Source organism: Oreochromis aureus, linkage group 8 (assembly GCF_013358895.1).
Source record: "Oreochromis aureus strain Israel breed Guangdong linkage group 8, ZZ_aureus, whole genome shotgun sequence".
Taxonomy (NCBI): Eukaryota; Metazoa; Chordata; class Actinopteri; order Cichliformes; family Cichlidae; genus Oreochromis; species Oreochromis aureus.
In genome coordinates this window covers 1,591,873-1,615,919 of record NC_052949.1, presented here as the reverse complement: position 1 = coordinate 1,615,919, position 24,047 = coordinate 1,591,873, and the positions used below count along the sequence as shown (strand labels likewise).

General features: G+C 48.1%; 1 protein-coding gene across 6 annotated transcripts in view; it reads left to right on the top strand.

Moving 5' to 3' along the window:
* The window catches only part of ankfn1 (ankyrin repeat and fibronectin type III domain containing 1), a 77,871-nt gene that overhangs the window by 33,158 nt on the left and 20,666 nt on the right, over positions 1 to 24,047 (top strand). For 3 of the 6 annotated variants that reach the window (XM_039616179.1, XM_039616180.1, XM_039616183.1), the window contains 7 exons: positions 4,798 to 4,996; positions 11,289 to 11,499; positions 17,859 to 18,053; positions 18,540 to 18,653; positions 18,993 to 19,090; positions 21,621 to 21,711; positions 23,251 to 23,358. In XM_039616179.1, the coding sequence (XP_039472113.1) occupies positions 4,798 to 4,996; positions 11,289 to 11,499; positions 17,859 to 18,053; positions 18,540 to 18,653; positions 18,993 to 19,090; positions 21,621 to 21,711; positions 23,251 to 23,358 (1,016 nt within the window). Of the gene's footprint in view, positions 1 to 4,797; positions 4,997 to 10,639; positions 10,810 to 10,938; positions 11,203 to 11,288; positions 11,500 to 17,858; positions 18,054 to 18,539; positions 18,654 to 18,992; positions 19,091 to 21,620; positions 21,712 to 23,250; positions 23,359 to 24,047 lie in introns of those variants that run through there. The other 3 variants (XM_039616184.1, XM_039616181.1, XM_039616182.1) reach the window with 3 other exon arrangements.

Sequence of the window (24,047 nt, the reverse complement as noted above, 5' to 3'; positions counted from 1 at the left end):
TGAAATCGATGCGATGCCTCCTGACAGCGCTTCCTCACAACACTTACAAAGCCAATTTGTTCCTCTTTAATAATTTACACTTTTCTCTCATCAGTGACCAGCACACACACACACACACACACACACACACACACAGTTTGTGTGTATGAGCCATTAGTGTAACATTAACAAACACTAAGCATGAGCTTCAGGCCCGACGGACTCCCTCCTGACTCCAGCACACTTGGCTTTTCCCCACATGAAGGCTGAGAGCTTTTCCACAAAGAAACGTGTGAAATGATGAGAAGAATCATCTGAAGCAGGATCAGTACAAGAGCTGAAACCTGAAAGGTGTAAAAGCAGCCGATGTCACAGCTGGAGGTGAAATTAGCCTTTCAGTGGGGGTGCTGGTTATTCCAGGTTACAGATGCTCAAGATTAGCAAAGAAATCCAATTATTTCTAACAGAGTCGTGTCAGCTGCAGAGAGCCAGCTGGGCCCTTAAAGATAAGAAACCTCTGCGATGCCCGAGGGCCCCTTTGTATGCACAGCACTGGCCGCTTCGCACAGCTACTGTCCATTTACACCAGCGGGGGTACTCGCTTCCACCTGGACGATAGGCTCTGCCCAAACCGCCACATCAGCGCTGGTACAGGAGCAGAAGAACCGGTCCAACCTGGAAACCTGCGAGTTTTCTTCCAGAACGTTTCATAATTTCAGGCTGTTGCAGCGTCTCTCTGTGTCGTTCAGCAGAAGCACAAACTGCCATGTTACAAAGACCAAAGGTTGCTCTGCAGCGTCTGTGCATGTGGCGTGAGCAATAACCATCAACTGTATATAAACGATGGAGACCGTGACGTCACTTAGGACCCATGATTTTTCGCTTCATTTTGTTTGTCGTAGTGTGAGAGCTTCACACAGACGGAGTAATCACATAATCAGTAACATCCAGTCAGAATCCTCGAATTTCACTCACCAGAGTTTTTGGACAGTGTTAGTGAAATTAACCAGCAGCCATATCACTGGTCACATAACTGTCTAATTAAAGATTGAATGCCTAGCCATTTATATCAGTATTTATAACAGCTGATGAATATGAACATTTAAAAACTCATGTTTTCAGACTTGATGTTGCATAGTTTTTCCACCAGAGGGCACTCTGCAGCTTCCCTGTTGGCCACACAAATTTTTGGAAATCCAGGAATGGCAACCAGCTGATCTGAACAGTGGGGAACAAGTAAAGCAAGTAAATAATATAACTACTCATAATAAATGTTCACGAAATCTGTTTGTTTCGTCTCTGAAATTTAAATTATGTCAGCAGATATCCAATATCAGTCAGGCGCCATTAGAAAGGCTCAACATAAACACAGCCCACAGCTCCGGTTCAGTCCTAAGCTGAGGTGAAGCCTAGCAGACAGCCATCTGAGGCACCATCCACCTGTCAGTCGAAGAGGGCCCGCCCCTAATGTTGCAAACTTTAAACCTAAATATAATTTAAACAGGTGAGTTATGAAACATCAATAAAAAGTAGAGGATCAGTAACAGAGCCCTGTGGAACTCCCTGACCTTTAAAAACACACTCAGTGACGACCTCTCTGGTTTCTGTTAGTCTGCTGGGTGGATACTGGATACCAGTCATGGCAGATGGCCCCACCCCTCCCTGAGCCTGGTTCTGCCGGAGGTTTCTTCCTGTTAAAAGGGAGTTTTTCCTTCCCACTGTCGCCAAAGTGCTTGCTCATAGGGGGTCATATGATTGTTGGGTTTTTCTCTGTATGTATTATTGTAGGATCTACCTTACAATATAAAGCACCTTGAGGCGACTGTTGTTGTGATTTGGCGCTGTATAAATAAAAATGAATTGAATTGTATCCACAGAAATCCTGTGTGGGGTTCAAAATGCTCCAAGGCTCATTACGTCATGTTTTTTGAACAGCTGTTTTCAGCACATTACTTTACTGTAAGCAGCTAATTTCAGCTGCACATGCTGTTCCTGACTTAACCCCAAAGGAGATTTGTGTCTTCTCCTGGTGTTGAAGCAGCTCCATGTAGCACTACGCTGTCACTCGTTCTGTTAGTAACACATAACTAAAGCGAGTCTCCCCCCTACAGGTGGTATGAAGGGGGAGACCAGAACAGGCTGTAAATGTGTGAATCTGCTTTAGTTACTGACTGTTTGCACCTGAGTGAAAAATAGTACCAGACCAGCCTGTCCACAGGAGAACTTGGTGACACTGGGTTTGTTAGGATGGGTGCTGCTCTTGTACTGGTTTGTATCATCTGCTCCTGAATGATTTCTGTGCCTCCCACATCCTGATGTCACACTGAATCCTGTTAAATACGCGATGTTTGCCTCTGTTTTCCCTCCAAAGCCGTTTGAAAGCCCCACAATTCAGCGTTCAGCTCTTCATGTTTTAGAGGTTTTAAAATGAAATGTATTTTTTAATCCACTCTCCCTTCCTTTGTGTTCGAGGCTGCAGGATTAAATCATGAGTCATTTTGCTAACAGCAGGTTTTTATGGCAAATTCATTAGCGGACTGATTACCTGCTATTCTAAACGACCGTCCTCGCCATCCTGCGAGCAAATTAAGCTCTGGTTTCAGATTCGATACAAAGCCATTGAAGCCCATTTTCCCTCTGATGTGATGATTGTGACACACAGGGCGCAGAGTAAGAGAGCCAATCAGCCGCAGCGTGGCGGCTCTGCGAGGTCCTGCCGGACTGAGGCCACGATGGTTGGGCAAACCGGCAGTTTTCATCGGGTGCCGGCTGGCGGCGCCTCGCTGCAGGTGTGCTTCCTGCGGCCGTGAGAAAAAGAGTCAGGCAGTAATAAGAGAAAAGCTTGTGACGAGGCGACGCTGAGCTTAAATATGCATCGAACGGCGGACAGAGTGAGCCGACGTCACAGAATTATTATCATTATGACGATAACGACTGGAAAAATGTTACAAACATCTGTGTGCAGCTGGAGGCGTCACATCATGCAGCTCTGTCAGAGTCATGCACATGGGCTGGTTGTGAGTGGAGGGGTTACTTTTTGCTTCATCTTTTACATCATTTACTATCCAGCCACTTCATTAGGTACACCTGTTCAAACAAATATCTAATCACCCAATCACAAGGCAGCATCAGACTCTGACGGCACGACTGGGATTTTCCCACCAACCACCTCTGAGTCTGCAAAGAAAAGTTCCCGGGAGCAGCAGCTCGGTCAGAGGTCAGAGGTCAGAGATTAGGACAGAGTGCTTTGAGCTGATTGAAAGGAAACTCAAACAACCACTCAGTACAATCACAGTGTGCAGAAGAGCATCTGTGAAGCCTGAAGCAGATGAGCTTCAGCAGCAGAAGACTGTGTCACTCCTGTCAGTGAGAACAGGAAGCTGAGCCTACGATTCACACAGACTCACAAACCCGGACACCAGAAGGTGGAGAAACGCTTCCTGCTCCAATGAGTGTCGGCTGGTCGAGTTTGGTAGCGCGGATCCATCCTGCCTGTGTCAGCGGTTGCTGCTGACCACGTCCGTCGACCACAGTGCACCGTCTTCAGCAGGAGCTCATCTCAGACTGCTTTATAGAACATGACGACGAGTCCACTGCCCTCAGACGGCCTCCACAGTCACGGGTCCAACAGGGCAGTTCTGGGAGGTGGAGGAACGGGACTGTCCTCATGGATGCAGCCGACAAATCTGCAGCTGATGTCACGATGATGTCATGATGATGTCATGTAACGATGGACCAAAAAGAATGTTTCCAGCACTGTGTTGAATCTGTGAGTTAGAGCAGCTCTGAATATGTTACCTATTTAAAAAAAACATTGGGGGTTTTTTTGCGTGCAGAAAGCAAATGATGCAAAAGAAAAAAAGAGAAACCACAACTGGGTGTGAAACGCCGAGGTCCTGGGCCTGAGCTGGGCGTGCAGCTCCAACCCTGACACGACTCAGCCTGTTTCTTGTGCTCTTCTCTGACTTTCACTTGTTCCATTGAGGCTTAGCAGCGAGCGCAGTCGTCGGGTTTCTCCTTCTTTGGTTCCCTGCAGGAGCCGTTTGACAGTTTCCTCGTTTCAGTGACATGTTGAACTTATCCCGGCGTAATGCGGAGAGTGAGCGAGGGCTGGAGGCGACGGGAAGCCGTTTAGCTGCCTGATCAAAAACTGAAGGGATTTTTTTGACAATGCGACGGCAGAAGGGGTTTCAAGCAGAGCGGGAGCACTGACAGGTTGAAAAGCCACTTTATACATGCTGCAGCCTTTTATAAAGGCTGCATATTAATAAGCACAATCTTTAATCGAGTTTGACTCTTTAAGTGCTTCCTGATCTGCTCCACGACGAGCTCACACAAACTTCAGCTCCTCCCGGCTCATTTGTGGGAAATATATTTTGACAGTTTCTGGTCAAAGATGGAGATTTGAGTAACAGATGGTTACTTTAATTAATTTAATCATGTGTAATGGAAGAGTCTGTGGATTATTTTCACCCGAGCTAAACAAACGTGTTTATTGTCTCGACTTTTGGCGCGTGCTGTAAAACTGTGGACGTCCTCAGAGGTTCTGATTGGTGGTTTTTGCAGCTGCTTTAAAATCTAGTCTGTCAGCATTACTGATGTAAAGGATCCTCCCAGCGACTGTGATGGTAACGGGTCCAAATTAAGCAGTGGTTACTCAGCATAACTCTGGTTCTATGAGGATGTGTAATGTCAAAGCTCAAACTGATTTTTTTATCCTGTAATTAATATTTAATGACACACTTATGTGACCCCTGTTTGTCTTTATCGGATGCTTAATCCCAACAGCTAATGTCGATCTTTGCATTTCCATCCCAGCAGACGCCTCCCGGGTGTTATGACGCAGCAGATGCAGAACCTGCAGTTGTCCCAGACCAGGAAGTGCCCCGGCGGGCCAGCCTCCCCCAATGCCGCCAAGCGCCTCTACAGGAACCTGTCGGAGAAGCTGCGAGGAAGCACCTCCTCCTTCGAAGACGCCTACTTCTTTGGCAAGACGGATCGGCTCCGTAAAGCCTCGGTGAGTTCAGGCGCGCCTCGGTCACTGCATCACTGACTCATCACGGCAGGTTTGTTTTAACTGCAGCACAGACGCTGGATATGAATCCTGCGGGGTTTGAACACAAAGAGCCGGATGAGGCCGATGTTACTCTGACAGTTCATCGCTCAAAAATCCATTTAACCTAATGCGTCCTCTTAGTCAGCCTCCAGCTTTAATTTGTGTCCTAATTAGCAGAAACACTGCAAACAGGAAGTCTCTTTACGTCTTGGGATTAGTGTGAAAATCAGCAGTGAAACTATCCTGTCACCACATCGCTGAGTCTGTTTGCAGACGTGCTTTACACTCACACTGCAAACACGCTTCACATTTCAGCAGCTGGAAACTGTTTTCTGTACAACGGAATAAAAACACTAACATACGGCACAAAAACATGAATAAAGGTGATTTAATAATCATTACAGTGTGTTCAGTTTTATTTACATAGCACCGAATTACAGATGGCACAGGCGTCACAGCGCTGAAGGTAAAGACACCACAGTAACACAGGGAGCGTGCAGGGACTGATGTTCAGGTATTCGCTCAGATCGAGTCTTTAAAAGACTCCTGTAAGCCTGATCATGAAAAACTCTCTACGTGTTCATGTGATGCTTTTTTTTTTGTACGAGCGTTGCCGTGGCGATGGCTGGCCTGACAAGGGGAAACCCCGTCTCTGACCAAAGGATCGATAAACGCGCTTTCGCTAATTCTGTTAACGGCGATGTCGTCAGAGCCTCTGCTCTCGACTGTCGCGCCTTTAATCTGATCTCAGACCAGCATCCTAAAGACAGACTGTCCGTCACTCCACGGCTGCAGAGTTCGGTGAACTGAGAACGCAGAGTTGCTCGAGGACACTGTGGACGGTGTCTTTGGTTTGTAGCAGCACGCCATCTTTTCTCAGGCTCGTCTCTGTCTGCTGCCATCATCACCGCCTCCCTGCTGCCCTGCGAAACATTTGGTCGCTGCGACTCATCATGTGTGACAAGTGTTACAGGTCATGTTGCACACACGTGTGTGTGTGTGTGTGTGTGTGTGTGTGTGTGTGTGTGTGTGTGTGTGTGTGTAAAGCTTTCCAGAACTCTCTCTGCCAGCCTGCTGACATTTACAAACCAGCCACAGCAGCAGACATGAAACAAAGAGGCAGACGGGGGAGGAAACAAAAGGCTCCGAGTACAGCGAGTACGAGTCGATCTGCAGAACTCTGCTGACGTTTAGGCTCAGAGTCTGAATCTCCACCATCCAAAGGTCCCCGTGTTCATTCTGCAGGAGCTCAAACTCACAAGGAGCTGCAGCAGATGGACCACAGACGGAGAGAGGGAGACCATTTCCAGGGTCAGGTTCTCCAAAACAAAGATAATAACTAACCCCAACAAAGTCCAAAAACCATCCAATGGGGGTCCAGTGTCCACAGAACGTTCTCAAGGACGTCCCAAATCCAAGCTGTAAATTAGAATCAGCTAAACCAGTCGAGATGGTAAACTGGTCCCAAACAAGTTCAAAACCATCCCTGGTGTAAACAGAACACCAGGTTCAGAGTAACAAGTAGAAACAAGTTCAGCCTCAAAACGCTCCGAATCCAGGAAGCTCGTTCCCAAACTCTTCCAAAACGGTTTCAAACCAACTCCAGTGAAAAGACGCATCCGAAATTAGTACAAGCTGTCTTTAGTTCTTAGAAGTTAAATCTCTGCCACAGATTGTTCAGAGTCGTTCAGCAGCAGGAAAACAAACCTCCAGGACTACATGAAGACACCGAGACACTTTCAGTCCACAGAACAAGTGTTTCACGATGGTCAACTAGTTCAAAACCACAACCATAGTCCACTGATCTTAATCCTAAAGATACTGACACAGACTGAAAACCTGTGACTCGTCCACCAGGCCAGTGTCCAGTGTCCACAGAACAACTGCAGCAAGTTCCTAAGATACTCCAAGAAGCATCCAAACCCAGTCACAGGTGACTCTGAATCTCCGCCCACATCAGCTCCTCCCAGTTTAGTCTGAAAGTGTTGAAATCAAGCTGAGACTAAATTCACTGAAACCGACTGTGGGAAGTTCCCCAAGATTTTAAATCAGCACAGTCCAGGTGGAAGGTGGAAACATCACTAACAGAACTGGAGTGAGCCCAAACCAACACTGGTGAGCTCTCCACTTCAAAACCTCTAATCTGTATCTAAATCCAGGAGCCTCCAAAAAAGACGTGAAAATCTCCCAGAGAAACCAGTCAAACCAGTCCAAGACTGGTGCTAAATCAACCCAAGCTGGTCCTGAATCAGCGTTAATCCAACTTTAAACCAGTTAATGAGGGCCCACGTCGTCTCTTACGGTCTGCAGCTCCACCTGCACCACCCAGCGTGTGTTCTGTTAAAGGCTTTGTGGTCTCAGGAGGCGTAGCTCAGCGCGGCGCCGTCCTCAGCGATAACAGCCACGCAGCGGCCTGCAGGATGCGTTTCTCTGTTCACACGCTTTGTGATCAACCTGAAAGGAGCCGGCGCGCTGTGGACGGTCGCTGTCGCTCTCTGTCAGCCTGACAAAGAACAAATTAAAATGTTTCCATATCCGCTCGCTGCCGTCACGTCTACAGAGACAAACGAAGGAAACAGGAGCCGTTTCCAGCCTGGGAAGGCTGAGCAGAGAAACACTTTGTTCCCGTTTCATCAGCTTCCTCCTCGCTGCTTCTTTACTCCGTGAGGAGGAAACATTCGAAAAGTCGTCTCGTTTCCAGCACTCAGGTTTTATATGTGGAAACATCGAGAAATGTAGTACAAATACACTGTGATGAAGTTTGGTGTATTTATACCTTTATTACTTACAGGGTACGTTTATTGGAGTTGCCACAATTATGAATAGATCACTGTGTAACTATGTTACGACCCGGCTCAAAGCCGCAACATAAAAAAAGAAGATGAATACCAGATTGAAGGTGAGAAGAGGTTTTATCTTAAAATGGAATACCAGGTTGGTGCCACCAAGGCAAAGACAAGTGAGCTCCCCGGGAAGCTTGCCTCAGGTATGCCTTTATCCACACCTGACTAAGAGTGGCCAATTAGCACCAGCTGAACACACTGAGCAGATTAGGGGCTGCAGAGGGACGTAATACCTCCTCCCTTAAAAGGGTTCCTCTAGGACCCCTAAATTTATTAAAAGCCCCTCTGAAGCCTTCAGGTCCTTGACCCACGAACCTGAAATAAAAGTAAAAGCTAACAGAAGCACAGTGTTCACATTATAGTTGGCATCTTTAAACATGGATGCCCCTGCATGAGGGTTTGAAGTTGCCACACTGAACACGCACAAAAAGTAACATGTGACCAACACAAAGGAGCACAACAGTCACACTCAAAATGATTACTTGACCTGCTACAACACAAAACCAAAAGTAGCAACAAATAACCACAACCAAGTGATCTGTTGTCTCCACCACACAAATGGTCACATACAAGTGGCCTCATACCACAACAAGTTACTGTAATCCACAAGGTTCAGTAAAGCAAGCATACTAGTGACCAACCACAAATGGAGAGCTATGGCCACACAATGATCACATCAAGGGTGGCTCAGCACCCCTCAGTGTTGTTGCCATCACCTGGCCAACAACACTCACAAGTGATCTAACAAAAGTAGCCATATTCCCCACAACACTAAAGGTCACAGCACAAAACACTCACCTCACGAGGATCTCATTAGCATCCATCAACACTGACATATGCACACACACAGTACACATTATGCCAACTTAAAAACGACCTACCTGCCTCAGCTACAGACCATAATTAATGAATGTCTTAACCTCCTGCCAAGTTTGCTGCCACTGATTTACTGTGAGCAACTCCCAGCCTAAAACGCTAAAAACAAAACTTGACCTGTCCAGTCTTCAGTGGTGTACCGGGCTCGAGGCAACTTTAAACGTGAACTCGAGAGCAAGCAGCAGACCAGAGGTCTAGTCTCCCACCAAACTCTGAAGCGTACCCCCACCCAGGATAACCACCAAACACAATAAACTAAAACAATAAAGCAAAACAACAAACAAGTGCTTCGATGGAAGGGCAGCACAGCTACCCAGCTGAAACACACTTACTAAAGGGACGTTGCTCAATCACAGTGAACACCATCACTCACCCACTTAAAAGCAATACAAAAAACTGATATTCAGTCTCCACCAAAATGTCCAAAGATCCCGGACGAGCCCCCACTTATGTTACGACCCGGCTCAAAGCCGCAACATAAAAAAAGAAGATGAATACCAGATTGAAGGTGAGAAGAGGTTTTATCTTAAAATGGAATACCAGGTTGGTGCCACCAAGGCAAAGACAAGTGAGCTCCCCGGGAAGCTTGCCTCAGGTATGCCTTTATCCACACCTGACTAGGTGTGGCCAATTAGCACCAGCTGAACACACTGAGCAGATTAGAGGCTGCAGAGGGACGTAACAAATTACAATACATTAGTGTAACTATAGTATAATTAGTGTAATATAAAGTTTAGTGATAATAAAGTAAAAACACATAGATAAACATCTGCAGAATAGTAATAAATAATTATAGTATAGTTATAAATATTGTATTTACATTATTTGTAATTAAATACAGTAAAACACTGTTTATATAAATGTTGTTATTAATTATTACATTTTTATAATTACATTGTTACATTATAAATTAGTTTAATGCAGTATGATGAGTGTAATATGATGATGTGATTATAATATATGTTAAATACAGTGTATTTATAATGATAATTACAGTAATGTTTAATCCCATAAATAAGTAAAGGGTCATTTTAATATTCTGGTGTGATCATTTTAAATTACAGTGCATTTATAAATGAACTGACTAATTACTAATTAGTTACATTCATTCATGTTACATTATATTACAGTGTATTCTTTATGTCTACGAGTCTTATAATAAAATAAAGTGTGATTACTGTTTAGTATAAAGTATAAGTATGTAAAATTCTAAAGTATTTAAAGTAAAGTTTGAAGTTTGCTCAGTAAAGAAATATTTTTCCCTGAACAATGAAATTCTTCTTTTGCTTTCCACAAAAAATTAAATTAAAATAATAACAAAATAACAGTGTAATTAAAGTATAATAATAATAAATGATAACTGCTCTATTTTAGTTTCTGTTGGCCAGTTTTGGACAGCTCCGCTCGCCAGAATCCAGACTTTGTTTTTAATCGCTGACCGTCATCGTGGTCTAATCCTGTCACCAATGACAGATCCGTCACAGTGAACGTCGTCTCTGTCTCGGGTCGCCACGGTTTCACTCGCTGTTTGTGAGCTCAGTCAGATCAGGCGGCTCATTTCAGAAACACTGAGCCGACGCTCGAGCGAGTCATCAGAATCAGAATCAGCAGATTAAAGAGTGAAAGTGACTCAAATCATCTCATCTAAACGTCCACTTCAGCAAAAAGGTTGTTTTCAGCTGCTTCTTCTTTGAATAAACAGCAAACTGATCATACTGAGTGTCATGTGACCTGAGCTCAGCAGCCTTTGACCTTCTCCTGGCACCGACAGACACACAGTTACACACACACAGTGTCTCAGCACAAACATGGAGAGATCAGGAATCCTGAGGACGGCTCACTGACAACACAAACTGCTGCAGGCCTGTTCCCATGGTGACCACATGATCGTGCGCACATGTCATACGTGTCCGATTCACGCTATGATGTCCCCGAGGCGCCTGAGCATTGGTGTCAGAGATGCTCCACGTGAGGTCTGAGGGGGATGAAGCGGCGCGGCGTTCCCCGCCGGGCATCAAACGCCAGCAGGAACTTCCATCGTCCCGTGGCGTGCAGGTGAGGTGGGCACGGCCGGCGCCAAAGATGGGAGACGTACAGCTCCGTCCCCGAAAGGATGATCCAAACAGCGGCGTTTTTTAAACTCATCACACGTGGAAACTGAGAAATGTTCTCTGTTCTTTTAAGGATGTCTGCTCTGATTCAAACAGCTGCTGGAACATCTGGCGGCTAACGAGGCTGCTTAATCACATGATTGGTGTAAAGCGAGCGCCCAGAGAGCTCCGTGTTTCAGAGCTGAAGCTGTGGAAACACCGTGTGCTCATAAACCATCAGTACAGGAAGCTCAAACTGTCGATCAGGAAATGCCGCCGTCGTCTCCTAGCCAGAGCTCGTTCGATGGTCTGCTGGTTGTTGTTTAGCTTCCTGTTGTTTTGCTTGTTTTGGCTCCAGGTTTGTATGATCTTCACGTTTGGTTTGTGTCATAAAGTCACATGACCACGTGTCCAGACTGGTAAAATGCTGGTTCTCGCTTTCAGACGATGCAGGGCAGCGACTGCATCTTCGAGGCGGTGGAGCAGCAGGACCTGGACGCCGTGCAGATCCTCCTGTACCAGTTTTCAGCCGAAGAGCTGGACCTGAACACCCCCAACAGCCAGGGCCTGACGCCGCTCGACATCGCCATCATGACCAACAACACGCCCATCGCCAAGCTGCTGCTGAAAGCAGGCGGCAAGGAGAGCCCGCACTGTGAGTACGCCACATCAGGCAGGTTTGGCCCTGAAGCCAGACTGCAGCGCACACAGCGTCCCAGTGTTGGTCTTTAAACGTGTCAGACTTCATGTTGTAAATCTGTGTCAGAACCACCTGAAACTAAATCAGTCCCGCCGGGTCAGAACGTTTTGTCGTCACTTGTGATTCGAAAGGTTGAAAGTGTGTCGAGTGCTGTGCTTCATCTGTGCGAGCACTCCAAGCCTCCAGCGACGAGGCCAATTACAGCTCCACGAGCCGGGAGACTCCGCGGGCTTATCTCCACGTCTCTATCAGCTGTCACGTCTGATGGTTTGTGCCCGCCTGACCTTTCAGCCCGACAGACAGAAACCTCATTTACAGGCGAGCCGTCAGAGCCGACGTCCCGTCAGCGCGGCTCGTCAGGAGGTCGCTCGGGTCAAATGTGGGCGTTTTGGGTTTTAGTGGCGTGCGAGGCAGAAAACAGACGTTTGTGCCACTAAAACAGTCGAGACCTGCAGCACGTCCTCCTGCAGCGGCGTTCACTCAACAACTCAGACGTGAAATGAAAAAACCAACAGAAGCTTTCAGAGGACTGACGGCGTGTCGGTCGGCTCTTTTCCTGGTGAAACACTTCCAGAAACTCTTCACATAAAGAAATCTTTTATGCATAAACAGAAAATACCAAAGAAACAGCTTCGAGCTCAGCTGCAGACTGACTGAGCAGGAGAGACAGCTCCATCGTGCTGCTGATCGAAGTGTTTTTACTGTTAGCAGCCTGTGGCACCGTCAGTAATCACTGCTAATTGGTTAATAACTGATTTGTAAACCAGCTGCTGGCTGATGGTTTGTGTGTCGTTGGGTTTTTCTGTAGTTCAGAGGTTCAGAGCGCTGGGATCAGTGATTAAGCTTTAATTAAACCACAACGACCTTTAGCAGCGCGCTACATAAAACATGATGGTTACAGTTCTCAGGAGCTGCGGGGTCGACAACAACCTGCAGGTCTGAAGAGCATTCAGCTCTGAGTCACTGCTCTCACTCTGCAGCTGCAAAAGTGTGCAGCTCAAACATCACATGTGAGTTTTAATGTGAGCACACCGGCCGGTCCGCGTAGTTATGCTGAGCCGCAATGGCGGCGGCGGTGGCGGCGGTGGTGGTTAGCGTGCATACAGACACAAAACAGTCTGAATTTAACGCTGCGCAGACAGATTTCAGTCTCACTTTATTTCTCGTTCAGTGAATAAACGATCGTAATGAGAGAAACAGTTTCATTAGACACTAACGGCTGCCAGTGTTACAGCTTCCTATAAAAACGCTCCAATAAGCAGAACACGCTGAACACAAACCTGTAAATGTGACATTTTCAGTTTGTGATGAACGCAGCACAAACGCAGCTGTCTGATTCTTCCACAACACTCAACGTACTCTGAGAGTACGCACGCACCATCAGTCCAGTCCACCTTAAACTAAACCAGAGTGCTTCGTGGTGACTGACGGGCTCGACAGGCTGACTGCCAGCACGAAAACAATGAAACTGATTTACAGACGGCAAAATTACAGAGCAGCTGGAGGTGAGAGCAGTTTGAAACCAGGCTGAGCTCTGCCAGCATTTCAGACGCAGCCTGTGGAATAATCACGATAATAATAATAGCAGGTTACAGCGGCGAAGCCTTTCAGGAGACCCAAGGACGCTTTACAAGCACGAGAACAGAGAGTGGCGGTGAGTGCAGAGGAGGCAGAAATAACACTGGAGGTCCGTTTTAAGATGTTCTTTTAGAGTCGTGATGGAAGAGGCTTTTACTCTGAAGGACCTCAGGGACTCGGTCTCTCCACATTTAACCTGCAGGTTTTCTAACGGCCAGCAGAGGGCGACACCTCTGATTAGGAATCAGGAAACAGTTTCCTGGCAGGTTTGTGGTCTCAGTCGCTGGTTCAGATCTCGCTGAAGGACACAGGAAGTTCATTTGGGTCCTCGCTGTCGTCCCTGTTTTAAAACTCTGATGATGTCAGACAGAAAGCTTCTGTTCCTAAACACACAGCGGCTCAGTGAAGGTGAGACCGACCAATAGGACGGCAAAGACAGGACGAGGGTCCTCACTAAGATGGCTCATGTTGTGTTCTCCTGTACCTGGGCCTCTTTAGGCCTGTTTCACCCCTCCACACACACACACACAGACACACACACACACATCAGTCCCCCTGTTCTCCATCAGCCCTGCAAAGACAGGTGGTTCTTACCTTCGTAGCCCACCAGCCCCCCGTGTGTGGCGGCGAGCTAACAGTGGCCCCTTCACAGCGAGCCGCCCTGCTGCGCGACTCCCCGTTGAACAGCTTTAACGAGGTCTGTCATTTAATGGTTTAACTTTTCCAGTGATGCATGTAACGCCGGGGCAATTACAGCTAAGTGATTTATTGTGCCGCGGGGCGGCGGGGCCGTGAAAGCTCTCCAAGCAGCGGGCGGACTCCGGCCGCCGCACGAGCCCTGTAAACAAACGCAGAGCAAACACGCCGCTGCTTTCACTCCAGGAGCCGGCTGCTCGCTGTTTATGTCATTCCTCAAGTGCCAAGTAAATCAGTCAGTGTGTGTGTGTGTGTGTGTGTGTGAGTGTGTGTCTGTGTGAGTGTGTGTCTGTGTGTGTGTGTGTCCTCCTGAGGATACCTCAGCTGGCTGTGTGAAGCTTTATGAGGCTCCTCGCGGCCCCTGTGGGGGTTGCATGCCTCATGTTGGGACCCTCCCGTCACACAGAGCGTCTCTGTGTTTAACACACTGACCTCTTAATTTACAGCCTCCTCAGTTATCAGCCGTCAGCAGCTCTGACAGGCCGAGCCGAGCGGGAAATTAGGAATCCTGGATTCCGATGCTGCGGCTGCTGTTTCCAAAGTCTGGATCTGTGTCCGGTGATGGCGTCCGTATAATCTGTTCAAGCTTCTGCGTGTCATTAGTACTGTTTGAATCTCTGGGCAGCAGAATAAGTAGTGACGTAATGATAAAAGCTGAAGATAACAGCACAAAGCGAGCGTTACTCGCGTCAGTGTTTGAAAGAGCTCACAGCATCTCTTCATTAAAGCGCACCAATTAAGCAGATCAGATATCACAGCAGCTCCCTCCATCCATCACTCTGCAGAGAAGTGCTCCGATCAGACTGCTCCAACAGTAAACACACGAGTCACAGTGGACGATGAAGCCCACACACTCATCATCAGCGAGCATTGTTAGCACTAAAAACACAGTTCAGAGTGTTTCTAACCAAAGCCTCTGCTTCTGGACACGTAAGAAGTAAGTCATGACTCCTTGTTGCTCTGCTGGTGCTGAAGGTCCACGTTTTCTACTTTGATTACCGGAGTCTGTGAGATTGTCCTAGAAAACCTCTCAAATATTTACAGGAACAGAGTCCAGGGAACAGTTTTTAAAGAGGACATGATCTACATCACAGATTTAAGCACAGGATTTAAAAACGAGTGTTTCAGTTTGCAGGTTTTATAGCAAGTGTAGCATCAACCTGTCAAAGTACAGAATACGACGCTCCCGGGTTCTCTGGTTACCATTGGCAGTAACTGGTTTATTATAGCTATTAGTGACAGAACCAGAACTCAGTGAAAACAAGGAAATTAAATCTAAAATGAAGTCTGCTGGCTGTAACCATGAATCTTATGTTAAAAAAGCACTGTAGCTCTGGTCTCTGAAACAGTAAGCGGTTGTTAATTGCAGCACAGCAGCACGGTGGTTAGCACTGTTGCCTCACAGCAAGACGGTCCCGAGTTCAATTCCACCATCAGGTCGGGGTCTTTCTGTGTGGCATTTGCATGTTCTCCCCGTGTTTGCGTGGGTTCCCTCCGGGTACTCCGGCTTCCTCCCACCGTCCAAAGACATGCAGTTAGTGGGGATAGGTTCATTGATCAATCTAAATTGCCCATAGGTGTGAATTTGGGTGAATGGTTGTCTGTCTCTGTGTGTTAGCCCTGTGACAGACTGGCGACCTGTCCAGGGTGTACCCCGCCTCTCGCTGACAGCTGGGATAGGCTCCAGTGACCCTGAAAAGGATAAGCGGAGCGAATGGATGGATGGATGCACTAAATTGTGTCAGTCTGCTGGGAGCATAAATGATCTTATCTTGTGTTAGAGTGCAGCAAGAGACGTTAAACAGCAGATGTCCCAGTGTGGAGCCCTGTGGTACTCCACTGTTCATACAGAGACAAACTCAGACTCTTTGTTATTGTCTTGCTCTGTTCCATTTAATTGATCTCAGTGTTAAACAGCTACAAACTCATTCAGCTGTTGTGGTGTCATCAGTTTTGGACTCTGCATATCGAATCGTTGATCATACTTTGTTACGGAGTCATTACTGTCAGACATCTTTGAAGTCTGTTTGTGCATGCTCGGTGGGCTGTAGTGTAAACTCTCCCTGGATGAATACTCGTGGGCAACCACACGCACGGCCGCGCTCCCTGTCTGATGATACACCCTGACAGCTGGGCTCAGCGACACGCAGCCTCACAGGTTCATGTTTGGTCTTTCTTATCGCTCTCATCAGCCTGTCCTATCAGATTGTTAAGCACAGTTTCAGGAGCTGAAAGCGTCACATAATTCTGTGCTCAGGTCATTAAAGCATCCTCGGCTTTATTTTTTGGATGAGCTGGTTTGTTGTGCAGACTTCAGAACATGTCGACAGCAGCTGAAATGATCTCTCCTCACGGGCTCATTTTTACTCGCTTTCATAACATTTCTGCATGCGGCAGGTTAGACTGAGCCACACACACACTCACTGTGTGTGTGTGTGTGTGTGTGTGTGTGTGTGTGTGTGTGTGTGTGTGTGTGTGTGTGTGTGTGTGTGTGTGTGAATGAGGGTGTTCTTGTTTGCTGCTGTTTGCTTGTTTATGCTGCTGTCACGGTCCGTGACTGAGAACTGGACGGCAGCGAGCGGCGCCGCAGTAAAGCGGCGGTGTTTGGGCGGGCTGGCAGCGAGCGGAGCGTTTCACCGTGACAAATGTGGAGGAACACACACGGAGCTGTGTTGTGATGAATGCGCCCGTCAGACTTCATACCACTGCTCTGCTGTCACTTTTCAGTCGGGCGGAGGGGGAAACATCAAACAGATGCTGGGTGGATTTCCAGTCAGAGGATAAAAAAGAAACGTTTCCATCCTCAGAGGCTCCACAGTCCGTACATGATGCTTGTTCTAAAAACATGCCAGTCATTGTTTCTGATGATGATGATGATGACACTGAAGGCAGCTCAGCCGCTCTTCATCCCCGGTCTCCTCTGTGGGCTCTAGAACCAGATCCTGGACTTTACAGCTCAAACCCAGCTGTCAGGTTTCATTAGGACCTGATTTTCACTGGTTTTATAACTGTGCAAAAATCTTGAGCCACCCCTCATTTCTGTATATTTTGCTTCCAAAGAGACAGAGTTTCTTACATGTTAGTGCTCGTGAGCAGCAGATCTGCAGCTTTCTATCAGAGTTGTTTGTGAAGGTTCGCAGTCATCCAGGTCATCGTAGTCTACAGAGCTCGGAAAGAAAAGCGTCTGGACTTGTTTAAGTTTCCTTGAAGACGTTTCATCCTAAGATCTCTCAGAGGTCTTCTTCAGACGTTGCTGCTTTTACACTCGTGTTCAGTGCAGCATTCGTTTTCAGAAGAAGGCTTTTGTTTGTTAAGCCTCTGAACTCTGACCTATGAATCATTTGGGCAAAATATGGCTCAAGACTTTTGCACAGCCCGTTGAAAACCCCGCCCTGTGATGGACTCGTCCAGTTGCTTCCCCAGAGCTTTGTTTCATCGTCAGCTCCTCGTAAAGTTATTTTTATACGACTGATTTATTCCCTGGTGTTAAATAAGAGGCAGCTAAAACACACCACATGTAGTCACTCACACAGCAAAGCACAAACATCCAGCACAGATGCTTTAATAACAGACCTGAAGATCCGTCAGAGAAAGTTTTCTTTCGTTTCTCTCGTCTTTCTGCCGCCCTGCACCTTTGGTCCCTCTGCGGTCGCTCGCTCAGAACACGTTTCCATGTTTGGGCTCTGGGTTTCTCTGCTGCATCTCCTTTTGTCTGCTTCTAAAGACGAGTCAGCTGTGGCCTTGACAGAGACGAACTCCAACTCCTCCACAAGCTGCTTTTCTTCCACTAACAGGAGACACGACTCCACATTCAGCCCACGGAGCGAGAAAGCCAAACATGTTCGTCTTTAATCAAACGCTCACAGATAGTCGTCGTCCAGCAGTTAGTGGGACACAGAGTGTCCACAAACTTCTGCTTCTGACTGTGATGATGGGTGCAGCAGGTGGAGGTTTGTGTGAAGCAAAGATTAAATGTGAAAAAGCTGAAAGCTCCTCCTGCAGTTTGCTGTTTGTAACCAGCTGCTGTGTTTCTCCTGCAGTCGTGAGCGTGGAGAGTCGCGAGGCTCACCTGAACTCTCTGGTGCTGGAGGCGGAGCGGCGGGCGGTCGACCTGGCGGCTCAGGCTCAGAGGGACGGCCTCTCGCTGGAGGCCTGCCACAAAGACAAACAGCTGAGGGCGTGGGAGTGGAGGTGCAAGCTGTACAAACGCATGAGGACGGGCTTCCAGCACGCACGTGAGTCCGCACGCCGCCCACCCGAGTGTGTATTTCCTGCTGTCGCTTCCTGCGTGTGTGGCCTTTTAAAGCTCAGACAGCCTGACGGGGACATGCGTGACCTTTGCAGCAGATTCGTAGCGCAGTAGCTGGAGGTGTTCCTGTCAACATTAGAGCTGCTAAACTCAGAGCTCAGAGGGGGCGGGATTTACACGACCAGCTAAAAAACTGAAAGATTGGCGATCGAGACGCAAACGGCGTGTGCGGTGAACTTACGGTCTCATTAGAGCAACATCAGGGTGATACGACAGAGGTCCTTCTGCAGGCTCTGGCTTCAGACAGCGACTAATCACACCTGCTAAAGACGTCAGGCAGGAAACGGGAAGTCAATCATATGTTGCCATAGTTACCTGGAAAACAGTCAGAGCCACAGTCCACACACACACACACACACACACACACACACACACACACACGTTTCACCCTCCTCTCTGCGCCCCTGCTCAGGTGCCCCGGAGGCCCCGTCCATGGTTCGACTGAGCGTGAGCAGTAGCAGCACTCTGACCGTCACCTTCCAGGAACCGCAGTGTCTCAACTCCACTGTGGTGACCAAGTACAGAGGTGAACACACACACACACGTGCAGGCCTGCTCCTGTCTGAGAGACTAAAAGGTCAAAGGTCAGGCCGTCATTTAAGTTTCGATGTTTGAGATGAAGCTACGAGCGAAGACTTCATGTTGGGTCTGCAAACCTGAGACGACCACATTTAAAACAATAAATTAACAAGGTTATGTGTTGATTGGTTTACTTCACGGTTAAACTCTAAAGCTTCTGGATTTAAACCCCAGATTTATCTCTTAGATGATGCCTCAGGTTGTCGCGGTTACGCGGAGGAACAGGAAGTGGTGCTCAGAGGCAGAGGTGAGGAGGCTAACGTTGTGTCTGTCGGTGTGTTCGCAGTGGAGTGGAGCTGCCTGAAGGACTTCTCGCTGCTCGCCGGAGAGGTGGTGTTGGATAACCTGCAGAGCCTCAAGTGCACCATCAGCAGCCTCACCACGGTAACAAGAGCATCCCTCCTCCGCACATCCACCTGTCTGCTGCTCAGTGTGCGCTGGCTTTATTTCACAGTTTCAGAAAACGGAATAAATGGAGTTTCTGTCACGATGAAGCTGCTGCTCAGGTCGGTCTGTCGTTCGCACGTTTGCCCGCTCGCTGTGATGCATGTGTTCGTTTGCAGCAGGCGGGTGATTTCGGACCTCGGTGATGTCACTGCGCGGTCCCTGCGGCTCCGTTGTGCGTTGGCTGATTGGCGTCTGTGATATTTGCAGACTTGTTTTCACTGTGCTGCACACACCGAACCACAGCTGCTGTTTGCCATTTAGAGCAGCGAGCGGCTTTCACAAACTTCCACGGCGGCCCTGAACACTCAGAAAAGAACACGCTGAAAGGGCCGGAGACGCTCCGTGGGCGAATAATGAGCCGAGCCGGCGGAGGCTCGAACGTCACAGCTCTCATTTACATACTGAATTCATCGAGTCAGGGCCGAGCCGCACGACGAACTCGGAGGGCTTTAAGTACTCAGCTGTCCTGGAAGGACCTGCAGGGCACACACATGGGGGGGCCACAGGGGGCCACAGGGGGCCTGTTTGTGCTGGAAGAAAGCCTGAAGCTGCGAGGAGCAGAGCTGTGACCGGAACACAGCACAGGTGGTGCAGGTGGTGTTTTTGTAGCCAGGGAGCAAAGTGAAGGTATGGAGCTAACGATAGCTGATAATATCTCAGCACATGTTGTTCATTAAAATCATTTTATTAGACAGACACAGCAGCGACAGCAGTGGATGTTTGAATTCCTGGAGAAAAAAGATTTTTAAAGTTTATTTGTGGGCACAAACGTCGACCTGGTGGTCTGTGTAAGTACAGACCAGTCTCACACCAGTCACGCCAGGGAAAAATGTATGTTCCTCTGCTGGTTGCTAGCATGAAACTGGCTGCAAAGAGGTATGAAAACCTTCCGACTGTGTTAGTTGTGTTTAAAATAGTTGTGTTCAAAAGGGCCTGGAGAGGGTGGGGCCTGCTGAGGGGTGGGGCCTGCTGAGGGGTGGGGCCTGGTTTAAAGAAACCTGTTTAAAGAAACCTGAGCGACACACACAGACTCACTGACCAACAAGGGTTGGTCGCAGCAGATGGCCCCGCCCCTCCCTGAGCCTGGTTCTGCCGGAGGTTTCTTCCTGTTAAAAGGGAGTTTTTCCTTCCCAGTGTCACCAAAGTGCTTGCTCATAGGGGGTCATATGATTGTTGGGTTGTTCTCTGTATGTATTATTGTGCGATCTACTGTACAATATAAAGCGCCTTGAGACGACTTTTGTTGTGATTTGGCGCTATATAAATAAAATTGAATTGAATTGAAAGTCATTAGTTTGATTTAACAGAGGCTCCGTCGTTCGGTTTCAGGGATCGAGGCCGATGTCGGTCGTCTGGTCGACGCTGACAGAGTGAAAAAGCTGCACCCTGCTCTGATTGGATGAGCTCAGCTGATTCAGTGCGAGTCTGAAAGTAAACGTGTTGTTCATGGTGAAGTCGAGCCGTCTCACAGCCTAAGGACGGAGACCGACGTTTGGTAGATGGACGCTGGTTTTAATCACAAACCTCAGTTTGTGATGTTTCCACTCGGGTGGAGTCCGTGGACCGTGGACGCGTGGACTGCTCCTCTTTCAGCTCAGCTGTGCGTTTTCTGTGAGACGTTCTGATGTTTCCAGCGTGGAGAAGTTTTTTTGTCCTCGTTACTTTGGCTGAAGGCGAGCAGTCGGCTGTTGATGATGATGATGATGATGGCGGTGCTGTTTTTTTCCGCAGACTTCCTCTGAGCGCTCTGCTGTCTGTGTGGCTGAACAGAAGGGGGCGGAGCACACAGGCTCGAGGGGCTCCAATTAAAACCGAAATTGAACCAAGCAGCAGAGTGACATTTGAAAGGAAACCTTCCTCAAATGTTAAAGCATTTATGCTTTCATGAACTTTTACAGCAGCAAAGAATTGTTACCAGGTTTATTTCCACAAAGTGTCCTGATGATATAAAACTGTAAAAATTACTGTCAGAGCGTTTGTTGGTTTTTTTTCCAAGGACAGGCTGCCAGAGAAAATAAAGAAACCTCTTCAAACCTTTAGAAAACTTTTTTCAGACGTGCACGTCGGAAATGTTCCAGCTTTAAATGCATGAATAAGCAGACAAATGAGTTTGGTGAAAAAGCTGCAGAGATGCTTTCCTGCCATCAGACCTGCAACGCTTTCACAGCACTCTGAACACGACCTCGGTGGGAGCTCAAAGTCATCACATTAACCGACATCTGAGGGATAAAAAGCGAGACAACGGAGTTTTTCATGTGTGAAACAGCTCAGTCCTGTCCTGACACATCAATAACAGGAGGCAGGATAAAAAGACAAAAGTATGTGGACACATTAAAGGGTAGAATGCTGCAGTTTCCAACAGTGGAAGTGTCCACATACTTTTGTTGATGCAGTTATTTTCACCAGAAGTGATTTCTTTCCTCCAAACTCGCCTCTTCACTCTAACAGATGGGTTTCTACTTTTCAGGGTCGGCTCTACTACGTTCGAGTGTCGGCTTATAACATGAAGGGCTGGGGTCCGCCCGCCTCCTCCCTCCCTCCATCTGCAGCTCCATCCAGTAGGTTCTCTCCATATTTTTCCATTAACCTCACCATCTCAGCAGCTTGCAGCTTTTCTGTGACTGTGGAGTTTAACCTCTTTGTGCAGCGGCTGTTTCAGCCTGGTTTTATATTCCTCTGCTGAATAATGCATGATGTAAATGTTACAGAGCCACTGTTACAGGCCTGAAGAGAAACTCCGGGAACAGATTGACTTGGTGGGGTAAATTGGTTTGTTGCAGTTGCAGAAAAACCACAAATGAGTGAGTAAAACACAAGCTGATGATGGAGCGAGTAATATGACAACCACAAGCTCAGGTCTCCACGTGTCCTCAGAACAGCGCTTATACATCCTGACGGTGCAGTGAACTGTTATGGTGGGCGAGGTCATGCTGCAGGTTCTCGGGTTAGATCTGACGCTCAGGTGGAGCGCATGTTTCATGTGAGGCTGCAGGTGTTTCGCCACCTGCGGGTTTAGAATGACTTCTAGCTTACTAAAGTAATATAATGAGTAGTGTAACAGATTACTTTCTCCAGGGAGTAACTAGATGCTGATATACGTGTAGGAGGCTAGTTTTGGTTTCCTTCTGGACCAATTAAAGGTGAGATCTGCTGATAAAAAAATTTTTTTGAAGAGTTTCTGACTGGATGAGCTTAAAGATGTGAGATTCAAAATTCCAACGATGGAAGAACAAGGAGATTGTTAGCAGACGATGAGATGTTGTTGGTGACCAGAGGACCTCAGAGACGCTCACAGAGCCACGTGGACTCTTTGGCTGAACTTTGACCTGCCTTACACACAGTCAGAGGCCCGCTGCAAGCAGGGACAACCTGCAGGGATCAAGGAAAACCCGAACGAACCCGTGGATCAGCCCGTCAGCAGAGCGGGGATGGGGTGACGTGTGATGAAGCACAAATACAGGAGTCCGAGTGTTGTCACATAAAACAGGAAGTTCGTGCGGTGTGAACCTGCAGGGTTTGTTCCCGTGGTCGTGACTGAAGTGTGCGTCTGCTGTGAATCATGTGAACATCCTGTTCTGACGTCCTTGGGTCGGGAAAATCGATTTCATCGCTGTGTCACGACTCGCTTTCTCTTTTCCTGCACATTCGAGCTTCAGCCTTGAGCTGTGTGTGTGCTTCACACATTTGTGTGTGTGTGTGTGTGTGTGTGTGTGTGTGTGTGCGCGCATATGTCAGAAGCAGAGGACAGAAAGTGTGTGGGTGTTTGTTTTAAATAGAGTGAAAGCACGACTACACCTCTAAAGATGCTTGACATCCATTAATTCATTCTGTAGCTTCTCACACACAAACAGATTTTTGGAGCCGTTCTTGTTCGCCTGTCTTTGCTCACATATGTTAGACTTTTTTCTGTAAACTACATTTCAAAGTTGTCCAATTGTCTGAGTCTGCACTGTCATGAAAACAGCAGGTAGGAGCTGCACCTGAGTCCACGCTGACGCACGTTACAATGCTTACGCGCTAATGCCGGCGTTTGAGGCTAGCTGGAGCGCTCACAGATTCACTCAGTTCCTTCATTTGTCCTGTGTTTCTTTGTCCAGATTGGCGGGAGAGCGACGGCCGGGAACCCAGGAGGCGGGGCCACATCGAGGCCATGGAGCGTCTGCTTCAGCAGGTCCGAGCGACTCACACACACTACTGCTGTGGAGGTGAGTGTCGGCAGGCTCATGGTGGATGGCCTTCACCACAATAAACGTTTTTCTGTCACGTTTTATTGGCAATCTACAAATTTAATCCTGGAGATGATCAGAGATGATTTCTTTTTGTTGAACAATACTGTCTCTGCCTGTAGGGGGCGGTGTTCCTGTAGCTCCTCCCTCTGCCTGTAGGGGGCGGTGTTCCTGTAGCTCCTCCCTCTGCCTGTAGGGGGCGGTGTTCCTGTAGCTCCTCTCTCTGCCTGTAGGGGGCGGTGTTCCTGTAGCTCCTCTCTCTGCCTGTAGGGGCGGTGTTCCTGTAGCTCCTTCCTCTGCCTGTGAGGGGGCGGTGTTCCTGTAGCTCCTCCCTCTGCCTGTAGGGGGGCGGTGTTCCTGTAGCTCCTTCCTCTGCCTGTAGGGGGCGGTGTTCCTGTAGCTCCTCCCTCTGCCTGTAGGGGGCGGTGTTCCTGTAGCTCCTCTCTCTGCCTGTAGGGGCGGTGTTCCTGTAGCTCCTCTCTCTGCCTGTAGGGGCGGTGTTCCTGTAGCTCCTCTGTCTGCCTGTAGGGGTGTGTTCCTGTAGCTCCTCTCTCTGCCTGTAGGGGGCGGTGTTCCTGTAGCTCCTCTCTCTGCCTGTAGGGGGGGTGTTCCTGTAGCTCCTCTCTCTGCCTGTAGGGGCGGTGTTCCTGTAGCTCCTCTGTCTGCCT